We start from the raw sequence: 11,788 nt of genomic DNA on the forward strand, positions 1-11,788 counted from the left end.
AGCGCCGCACATGGTGATAATATGGGCCCCCATAGCAAATCCACAGTGACATCAGAATAAATGCCATCCAGCGATCACCTCAAGCAAGGGCTTCGCCGGGAATGGGCCAAAATACCGAAAGGCAACATTTGGGCAGCAATTCGTGCCAAAGGTGGCCAATTCGAAGAAATCTAAAATTGTTTTAAAATCGGATGCTACATTTTTTGCTTTCATTCAATAAAACTTAAAAAAATGTAAAAATTATGACGTTTGACTTTGTTGCAGTTTCCACATTTTCGTTACCCCCACATAATGGTACCTCCGGGTATTGAGTATTTTGATGATTTTTGCCACATTTTTCCACGGATTTGTCTAAAAATTGATATTTGTAGCTCATAATGGGTTCTAGCTCCGGCGGAAGAATACGCACAATTTTTCGTATTTTGATAAATCTAGTCATATTTACCCACGAAATTGTTTCAAATTTGCTATTTAAGAAGATTTGGTAGATGACAATCCATGAAGTGTAAAATTGTCTTTGGTATGTATGGCCCCCATACAACGGCCTCACTCAATTTATGGTTTTTGAAAAATTCAACAGCAGTATCCAAACGGTCTTACTAATATTTGTAGTTTAAAGTGGAACACCTTTGAATTCAGAAACTTTTAAATAAACATATTTTCTTTACACAAAGGTAGAGGGTTTTAACAGCTCGGCCCAGCCGAACTTTATGTTTTTTTTTTGGTAATTAAAGTTCCAAAAATGACTTCTTAAAATTTGGCAAACCACTTCAAAGTCAATATGTTCAGTATTCGACTGTTTCTGGCCAAATTTCTACCGATTTCGCAGAAGCTTGGCGTTATGTGTTCCATTGCAATTTTCCCTTTTTTTCATGTTATTTCTCATTGTTGACATAAACTTCATATAGCATTGTCGACCGATTTATGGCTTGGCTATTTATGGTTCGGCAATGTTCTCCATCATAACACGATGGATATATTAATTTGCCGTTTTATTTGCAACACCTCGAAAAATGTGTCTATATATTCTTGATCAGGATAGAGTAACGTACAAATACAATTTTTTTCAATAACGTCGGGTTTACTTGATTATTGAGTAATAAAAAGTATGATTAGGTTTTATTAGTACCATGCGCAAGAACCATTTTTATTCTACTTTAATTTAGTGTTTGTTCTAGCGGTAAATTCAATTAATGTAGTAGCCGAAATATATTGATTTTTTACGATAACAGACATGAAAAAATAACACTGTGCAACAGACCATCGAATTTCCAGAAAGAAAATTCAACAACAACTTGATTCCTCGGCAGTAATCTGACAAAAATACATTGTATTGATAATTATGTGATATCTTAACATTTCCGCCACAATTTATAACCGAAACTGTAGAAACTTGGGATATCGTGCTCAATATGGGTCGAATATTTTATTGTTATATTACTTGTATTATTGAAGCGGTTCTAATGGGTAGAATACCATCTCGATCAAATATTCAAAATTGGTACAGGTTATACAGGACGGGTTGCCAGTTAATTTATGTTTTACTTCGTGGTAAAGGGTCAAAATTCCGTTTTCACTTATTTGAATCTGTTTATTGAATAGATATTAATAAAATAAAAATTTGTCTATAAACACAGGTGCAGTGTATCACATGCCTTTTCCTTCCCTCCATTTGCACATTCTTTTTATACTCTACACCACACTGTGGTCTGGGTATTATGTCTTTGTGCATTTGTTTGTAGGAAAGGGAGAGAAGGAAGAGCATGATGAAACTTTGAACCAAAAATTTGTTTGGTCCAAAGACGAACCCTATTAAAATTGGATATAATCGGTGAAAATTTAGATATAGCTTCCATATATCTCTTCTCCCTATTTGTCTTTAATTGTGCACCAAATGGTTAATACTAGCCCAAATTGCAGGAAATTTGGCACATATAACGAGCACATAATTGAGCCTATAAACAAGTGTGTCAAATTTGGTGGAAATCGGTTCAGATATAACTACCATCTATTTTCTTTCTCCGCCACAGCCGTAATATGCACTCCGTAACAACGATATTCAGAGAAATATATGAAATACAGCTCAGAAATACCTTTGCAAATTCAATCGAGGTCGGTTCTGATTTGGATATAGCTCCCATATATATCTTCACCCGATTTCAAGTTTATTGTGCACATCTGTAAAATACTCTCCATGATAACGATCAACTATCAAATATAGCATAGAAATAACTCTGCTAACTTTTATAGAGATCCGTTAAGATTTGGATATAGCTCCCATGTATATCTCCATCCGATTTAAAGTTTATTGAGCTTAAAAGTGTAATATAGGATGGATTTCGATGAATATCGGTTCAGACACAAATGCTTTGGTCTACTTTAAAAGCTTGCCATATAGTAGTTTCTTTCGGTTTTAAATTATATATATTTTAAAGATCATAGTTGGTATAATTATACCCTACACCACATGGTGGTCTTTGTGAATTTGTTTGTAACAGACAAAAAGAAACGAGACTATGGGTCTAGTTCCTTTTTGTGATGTGCATAAAATCACATTCTGAGTCGATTTATGCATGTCCGTCCGTGTGTCCATATATTTTTGTAAATAAAGTACAGGTTGCATTTATTGCCCGAACATGATGAAACTTTGCACAAGTCATCCCTTTGACCCAATGACGAACCCTTTTGAAATTAGAGATAATCGGTCAAAATTTACATATAACTATGTATTTTCGTCCGATTGGCCTTTTATTGTCCAAATGGTATGGAATTTGGCGCTTACGACCAAATTTGGTGAAAATTGGTTCAGATATTGGAACAGCTCCCATATATATTGTTCATCCGATCTGTTATATTTTTATTTTGTTATATGAAGCTCTACTAAATATGCTCCGTCCGACATCTAGACTTTCTTTACTGGTTTAATTCCTCAAATTGCCGATAAATAAGTTTATTTGTTATATATAGCTCTACTATATAGGCAAAGTGGTGTAGGGTATCATATAGTTGGTCCAGCCCAAGTTTGGCTGTTCTTTACTAGTTTTTTTTTTTTTTTTTGTGAATGTATTAAAGTGAATCTACTAAAAATGCCACGGGCACATGTTATCGCGCACTTCAAAGCGAATAATAATAAAAAGTAAATAACAGCTATTATGAGTTCAAAGTTCTAATTTGTCACATCCGCATTCGGTGCGGATATATAAAGAAGCCCAACTAGCAAAAATGTAACTATTCTTATTGTACCAACGATTTCCGAAGAGTAACCAGACTTCGGACAAATTCATGATAACAGCAAAATAGTATTGTACAACAACCGCATTGGAATTAGTTGGAAAAAAATGATACAAACATCACCTGGAAATCCAATCTAAACATAAGCAAACCGGAACATAGCGTATAAAACTCACGTTCGCCAAATATTTATAACATGCCAAACAACTTGCAGCATATACGTTTGACCGGCAATAGAAAAGTCCTTGCTTGTAAATCAATTTTCATGCGTTTTTTATTCTATTGCACCAATCCCTCACATAAAATCAATACAAATTAGTTTCTTCTTTCTTCAGGGATACATTTTGGTTAAGAATGTCTAATAGGAAAAAATAAAGGCAAGTACCTTTTTATAACCTCCACCATTCGCCATTCCGTTTGTAACAAATCGAATTAATAATTTTAGACCTAAAAAAGCATATATATTGTGGATCAGCGTAAAATTCTAAGACGATCCGTCCGTTTGTCTTTTGTAATAACGCTAGAGTCAAAACGAATTAAGATAAAAATCTGAAATTTTGCACAGATCAGTCTTTCAACAGCAGGCAGGTTATGATCGAAGATGGGCTATATCGGTTCACGATATCGTATAGCCCCATACTAAGGTACCCCCAATACTCGGCATATTGATGGTTATAGCCATATTTTTCAATAGAATTGTCTGAAAATCCACACAAGGAGTTCTTCTTGGGTACTTTACACCCTGTAAGAAAATTATCTATATATGTCCACGATATCGTATATCCCCCATATAACGGTTTCTCCTGATATTCGGTATTTTGATGATTGTAGCTAAATTTGTCAATGGAATTATCTGAAAATTCTCACAAGGGTTTTTTTCAGAGAATTTTGCCCCCCTTGAAGAGAAGTGTCTATATAGGCCTATATAGGTTACTTCTGAGTACTTCAGCCCGTGGAAGAGAATGTCTTTATAGGTCCACGATATCGTATATCCCCCATGTAACGGCACCCCTTGATATTCAGTATTTTCATGATTCTAGACACATTTTTCAATGAAATTGTCCGAAAATCCACACAAGCAGCTCCTTCCGAGTACTTTACTTCTGTAAGAGAATTGTTTATATAGGACCAACATATTCTATATCCCCCATATAACGGTACCTCCTTATATTCGGCATTTTGATGATTGTAGCCAAAATTTTCAATGGAATTGTCTGAGCACTTTACGCCCTGTAGAAGAATTGTCTATATAGGTCCACAATATCGTATATCTTAAATGGGTACTACAGCCCATGACAATAAATTATCTATGCAGGCACACGTCTTCGTATAGCCCCCCATATAACTGCTACATTCGGTATTTTTAAAAGTTTAACAGAATTTTTAACGGATTTAATTTTTTTTGAAAAATTCTAAATTCATTTCAAATGGTGGAGGTTATTCAAAGTTCGGCCGGCCGATTTTACTGCGTTTTTGCTTGTTATTTTTAATTTTGAAAGTCGGATGAAATAAAATATTATGAAAAAAAATTTATAAAATATATGAGCACTAGCTGGCCCGGTCCGCGTTGCCGGCCCGTAGTTCTTGTCTATTATGCATATTTGTCAAAGCATAATTATTCACAGATATGACTGATATAAGTGTTCACGTACTGGTCGATTAAAAGAGTTTTAAAATACCTGTACCCATATTTAAGCGGTGGGCTTCAATATTTAAACCGAGGGCTTCAAATGTGTGGATGTACAAATCTATTAAAAAGTATATATCAATCGTATCCCCAAGTAAGGGATCAAATTAATTTTTAATATGGTAAAAATCGTAGCAAAATTTCCCAGTCAAATGAGCAGTAATTTGGAATTTACTGTATTTTGTACACCTCATCATTGAGGGCGAAATGATTTAAGAATAGCCAAAGTTAACTACCATTAGCACCTTAGATTGTGCATTAGAGTCCTCATAAGACCCCCTAACCATGTCGGTCTGTTTGCCCGCCAAAAGGTGGACTTGAGGGGTACTATTACATGGAAAAAATTCTAAAATTTGTAGATATGTTGAAATTTTTGTGTAATATTTCAACACTTCACCACCCCCCCCCCCCCCCTCAAATTCACATTTTTAGCCAAATCCTTTGAAATATGTAAAATCAGGAGGTACCTTTATTTGGGCACTACTCCGAAACATCGACCTACATTGAAAACTTTCTTCTACTCCTTATAATCTAAGATGACAGATAGAGGCCAAATCAAAAATGTAGCAGAACAACATAACATGTCAAACTGAAAAAAAATTCGCGTGATTTAAATAAGTAAAAATAGTTTTATCCACCTCATAATTGAGGGCAGAATGATTTCAGAACAGTCAAATATAATTACTATTTTACACCCATTATCGTAAGATGGGAATTAATTTTATTTGTCATTTAACTTGTAAGTTGGAGACCCCATAAAGTCCATTTTTTTATCATAGCATAATTCAATGACGATTCAACAAATATTCGGTCCCGTGCTACTTTCTTATATTTGTAATTTGTTCAAGATTTCATAATTTATTAATTCTATATGAAGATGTACATCCCAAATCTACGTTCCCAACCAATATTCTCTTGGGGGTTACAAATTCAATAGAATTCAAAATTTTATCTTCTGACCACACATTAGATGTGAAAGTGGACTTGGGGATACTCCAATGTGGGGACTTTACTTAAATAAATTGCTATGTGGAAATTATTTGTATGATGGTTCCCCAGGGTAGCATAAACACAATTTTTTAGTCAAATCAATTGATGAATGTGGTCAAGACCAATATGGGCCCTATTCTGAAAATTTCAAATTTTATGCGAAGAGGTTCTCTACCCCCTTAGAAACAAAGATGCCAAATAAGGGCCAAAAAAAGTGGCCAAGACCCCAGAAATAGCTTAAATCATACGATGGTTATATAAATATGAAATCGGGTTGTTCCCTTATCCGTGAATTATGATCGATATCATGTCCTGCAAAGGCGATTTAAGGTATTTTGAATGTTTGGGAAGAATTTCAGGAAGGATAGCAATCCTTTTCTTACTAAAAGTCTCATTCGCTCTACTATTTTGCACCCTTTATATTTGGTATTTTACTGATTGTACTCCCAAAGAATTTAGCATTTTGAGCTCTCATTGGACGGATTATTGTCACATGAAAGAAGTAGCTCCAGGCTTTAAAATGAGCCCCATTAGGCTTTTTCGGTCATTTTTGTTTGTTTAAATGTGTTCGCATCTTCCAGCTGAACCACGATGTAGGCCATGGAGTTGAAAGGTAGAAAAAATTATATGTAGTGAAAAATTATTCTTTATTTTGTTCACAAAAATTCCACTGAATTCAATATGATAATACAAATTGAAAAAAACTGACAAAAGAAGAATAACAAATTGAAAAAATCTTCAACTTATTCGCTGATTTTTTACACAAATGCTTAAAGATCCTTGCAAAGTTTGTCAATAGAATGTACTATTATTTTAAAATTCGATTCCATTGCATTTTTTTTTCGATTTTTTCCCGATTTGAGAATTTTTGCAATGAGATCTCTATTTCGTGATTTTTTAAGCGACTTTGAAAAAGTAATTATCTTTTAACTTTGGTGCGACCGCGTTAAATTATTTCGATGTCATCTATCCCGTTTCGCCACCACATAATTCGGTACTACACTTCCATGTAACCCGCCATCAATTTCAGTTCTCAAGAAATCAAGTCAATTAATTTAATTGGTATTAATATTCAAATTCAAAAATAAAATATAAAAAACACTACAAATGTACATTAGAAAAAAGTAAGTTAAAATGGAAAAAAATCATGCAAAATAAAACATTACAATTGTACATTTCAAAAGTCAAAATGAAAATGTTATATATCAATAATATATTGTCCTTTTCGGAGAGGAGACAATTCCGAATTTGTATGAATCGTTAAAATCAGTCCAGCGGTTCTTAAGTTATAAGCGTAGTACCTAACACAACTTTCTTTTATATATATAGATGACATTACTTTGTATAATTTTGCCATATTCACAACCAAAAATTTTAAAAGTACTATAACAAACGGACAGATAAAATGTTGTTTTCAAAAAAAAAAAATAAATAAATAAATAAAAATAAAAAAACAGCTTAGTAGCGATAAATGAATATTTATAATTTTATGGCTTTTTAGTAAATATTACCTTTTGTTATTATACCGAATATTGAACAAATCCATTAGAAAATGTGGCTTACATTGTCGAATACAGGAAGGTTCTTCTACATGGGAGCTATACGAAAAAGGGCCAAGATTTACATTATTTACTTCTGACAACAGACGAAACTTCGGTATTTGTAGTTCGTAATGGGTTCTAGCTTTGGTGGCAGAACATTGTATATATTTATTTCCACTTAAAATTTAAGGCTGAAAGAGTATTGTACTCCCTAAGAAATCGATGTTAACATTCTTGCTAACATTTAAAATTCTTCCTGAGATGGATTTTGCTCCAAAAAACCTAGGAAGCACATGCTTTTCTGTTTTCATAAACTGTTGCTCTGTTCCAGAACCTTTAAGAATCTACTATTTTTTCGATTTCATAAAGGGAAAATCGGTCATCGTAGTAAAAACTTTTACATTCTTGCAGTTCTAGAACAGACTATGTAATTGCTAATGAGTTGTAATTTTCAAATTTAATTTTCCATCAATAATTTTATCCTTGTTATTGCAACTGCATCAAGGTGTAAGTACATAAGAAGCTTGAAGTCATGGCAAGGTATATTTTGTGACATTTCACAAAGGGATTACAGAGCCGCATTAAAATCCTGCCGTCGTTTTCCATTATAATTTGACATTAATATGCCTAGCCATGACGTCTATGTCACACAGCAAACTTTGCTTCTTTCAAAAAAAAAAAAATCAATAAAATTGGAATAGTCAAATTGTTTTTTCAAATCTTTTATTGCTAGTTGTATACCAATCACATAATAATATTTTAACGTATTTTTAATTAACATACATACTTATTTTATTACTCTATTTCAGACTACTGCACAAAAATATGGCCTGCGTTTGTGAAATGATAGGGCTTGCCTGCTTAGTGGCGCTCTTCATGAGTTTTTCAAATAAAGCACCATATCAATTAAAAATGGCCATATTTCTAATTGGTAATGGTATTATCGTACTTATTTGTATACCATTTATGATTTTGAGGCCCCGAGATTATAGAAATGCATTGTGAGTAAATCCAAAAATAATAATGTTTACAATATTGTTAATTTATTTTATCTATCTGTTGAACAGTGGACCAGCTTGGGGATGCAGGCAGCTATGCAAGGCTTTGGGTGTAACGATGGAAATAAGAGGTTTGGAAAATATTCGCAAAGAGCATGGCAGTGTAGTATTAATGAATCATCAAAGTGCTTTGGACTTGTGTGGTGGGTATACATTTGTTTTTATAAAAATATATACAGACTACAATCACAGTTTTACTTACAGTTCTTGCTTATCTTTGGCCTGTTATTGGCCGAGCCACAGTCGTTTCGAAAAAGGAGGTTTTGTATCTTCCATTCTTTGGGTTTGGATCCTGGTTGTGGGGTACTCTCTTTATAAACAGATCTCGCAAAACCGATTCCATCAATGCCTTACAAAAGGAATCGAAAGCCATCAACGAAAGAAACTGTAAACTTTTGCTATTCCCCGAGGGAACTCGTAATTCTAAGGAAACCTTGCTGCCTTTCAAAAAAGGATCATTTCATATTGCACTCCAAAGTCAATGTCCAATTCAGCCAGTAGTCATCTCCAAATACTGGTTCTTAAACGGCGAAAAGAAAATCTTCCGACCAGGCCATGCCATTATCCATATTCTGCCCGAAATTCCTACGGCTGGATCCAAGAAAGAAGACATGGATACAATAATAGAAAAAACGCACAACGTCATGCAAGCCGAGTACACAAAACTCAGTCAAGAGGCAAAAGCTCTCAACACAAAGAAACACGTTTAGCCTGTTTGTATTTCGGAACGCTTAAATGTGCTCTATAGTTGTATCTCAGGTATTGCACGATATGGTATATGGTATATGGTATGGTACATTTCGATATTTACAAAAACAGGCATTATGGCGGAAATTAGGTTTTTGAAAATAAATTTAGTATTCATTTGGACTTATTCCTACAGCTTGAAGATCAAAATGAGAAGACAACTGAAACCCAACATCTTGTGTGTAGAAACATTATTTTCTTATTAGATTATTACTTAGGTATTGTACTTTCTAAATGTATGAAATTTACATAAACAATATATAGTCAAATTAACAAATTGTATAAGAATGCAACAAAAAAATGAAATTAAAATAAAAAAATGTGTTAAAATACAACAACAAGCATCCAGGATTTCTTTCAGGTTCAACTATGGTAGAAGGATACATGTAGTCGCATCGACACAGCTGCTGGGACAATGAACTGTCAAACCGATTTTGGAATTGAAAATGTTGAAACGAAAAATTATTGAAATTTGTAAAAATTGTTGTAAAAGCGTCGTGTAAGAAAACATATAAAAACCGGTAAAGAAAGTCTTAAAGTCGGGCGGGGCCGACTTTATGATACCCTACACCACTTTGCTAATTTAGTAGAGCTCCACATAACAATTAAAAGTTTTTATGGGAGAATTCAATCATACACGCTATGATTATAATTATAATTTAAAGTTCAAAGGACTAAATATGCCGAAGCATTTGTATCTTTTAAATTCGGAATTGTATTGCCCATTTGGTGCACAATTAATTTGAAATCGGATAAAGATATATATGGGAGCTATATCCAAATCTGAACCGATCTCGATAAAATTTAGCAAAGATATTTTTGAGCTGTATTTGATATATTTCCCTGAATATCGTTGTTACGGAGTGCATATTACGGTTGAGGGTAACAAATATAACAAATCGGATGAATAATATATACGAAAGCTATAGCTATATCTGAACCGATCTTCACCAAATTTGACATACTAGCTTCTAGACTCAATTCGGTCGTAAGTGCAAATTCCATCCCATTTGGACAAATATTAGACGTTTGGTGCACAATAAATCGGACGAAGTTATATATGGGAGCTATATCCAAATCTGAACCGATCTCGATAAAATTTAGCAAATGTATTTCTGAGCTGTATTTGATATATTTCCCCAAATATTGTTGTTGCAGAGTGCATATTACGGCGGCGGTGGACAAAAATAACAAATCGGATGAACAATATATATGGGAGCTATAGCTATATCTGAACAGATTTCGTTCAAATTTTGCATACATATTTTCAGATTTGGGTGTATATGCAAAATTCCATACAATTTAGGCTAATATTACACGTTTGGTGCACAATAAAAGGCAAATCGGACGAAGATATATGTGGGAGCTATATCTAAATTTTGACCGATTATCTCCAATTTCAATAGGGTTCGTCCTTGGGCCAAACAAATGATCTGTGCAAAATTTCATCTGGATCGGGCAATAAATGCGACCTGTACTTTGATTACAAAAATACATGGACAGACGGACGGACGGACATGCATAAATCGACTCAGAATGTGATTCTATGCAGATCATCAGGAGGAACTATGGGTCTATCTTGTTTCCTTCTGCCTGTTACAAACAAATGCACAAAGACATAATACCCTGACCTCCTTGTGGTGTAGGGTATAATAACCTATTTTTTGACAAAACAATTAAAAATTTTTGACATATCAATGTTCGCAAGCGTTGATGGATCTACAGTATTCTTCTATCATGGGATCAACTAATTACTATCACTGCCCTTGGTACAATAAAAAGGTAAGGTAGAACGACTAAGTGATTACAATTTTTTCTAAATATGCCCGACTTCTGCCCGTTTTGTGAATTTATTGTTTTGAAAACAAAATATTTTCCTTATTAATGATTGGAAGGAACCATGGGCGAATTCGAATTACAACAATTTGTTTGACATATCAAGTTGCCTACAGGTGGTCTGATAGGGCTACTTTGTAATTCTACGATGGAAGAAATTCTAATGCTAATTCTACGACAAAAAATTTAGATTTTGTCGACGCATTCGTTGCAATAAGCATTTTGAAAACACCCGAATTTGAATATTTTCTGAACAATTTTTTATTATTGAAAAGAAGACACACACATAAGCAAATGAAGTTGACATATTAAGCCAGAAAAATAAAAAAATTTAAATCATATGGTAGTTCTGCCCTATGATATACCCATGGATATACCCACGGTACAATGAAGACAATGTTGGCTTAGTTGGAAGCATTTGCAAGTAAAGAGGCCTACGTGTATTGATTGTAATGGCAGAGTTACTATCAGAACAAATGCAACAATTGTTTTGTATCAATTTGTTGCATTGATTGTGAATAATTAAACAAAAAACTGCAAGTACCAGTGAGATCGGTTGGATAAAGCATTTAACGTTTTCATAACAGCAATATAGTGAGTCGAACCGTTATATGGCGGCTATAGCAAAAATATAGAATATTTTCTACTACAAAGATTGATATGTATGTGGTATAATAAAAAGGTAAGGTAGAGCTACC

At 33.8% G+C, this 11,788-nt stretch overlaps 1 protein-coding gene across 4 annotated transcripts in view; it reads left to right on the forward strand.

Annotated features, from left to right (window-relative positions):
- LOC101896987 (1-acyl-sn-glycerol-3-phosphate acyltransferase alpha) overlaps window positions 1-9,595 on the forward strand; it is a 54,297-nt gene extending 44,702 nt beyond the window's left edge. For all 4 annotated transcript variants that reach the window (XM_020035757.1, XM_011293032.3, XM_005180662.4 and 1 more), the window contains exons 2-4: window positions 8,259-8,450; window positions 8,517-8,650; window positions 8,712-9,595. In XM_020035757.1, the coding sequence (XP_019891316.1) occupies window positions 8,259-8,450; window positions 8,517-8,650; window positions 8,712-9,217 (832 nt within the window). In that variant the 3' untranslated portion in view covers window positions 9,218-9,595. The remainder of the gene's footprint in view (window positions 1-8,258; window positions 8,451-8,516; window positions 8,651-8,711) is intronic.
- The last annotated feature ends 2,193 nt before the right edge of the window (window positions 9,596-11,788 follow it).

The sequence above is a fragment of the Musca domestica genome, unplaced genomic scaffold (assembly GCF_030504385.1).
Source record: "Musca domestica strain aabys unplaced genomic scaffold, Musca_domestica.polishedcontigs.V.1.1 5, whole genome shotgun sequence".
NCBI classification, from domain to species: Eukaryota; Metazoa; Arthropoda; class Insecta; order Diptera; family Muscidae; genus Musca; species Musca domestica.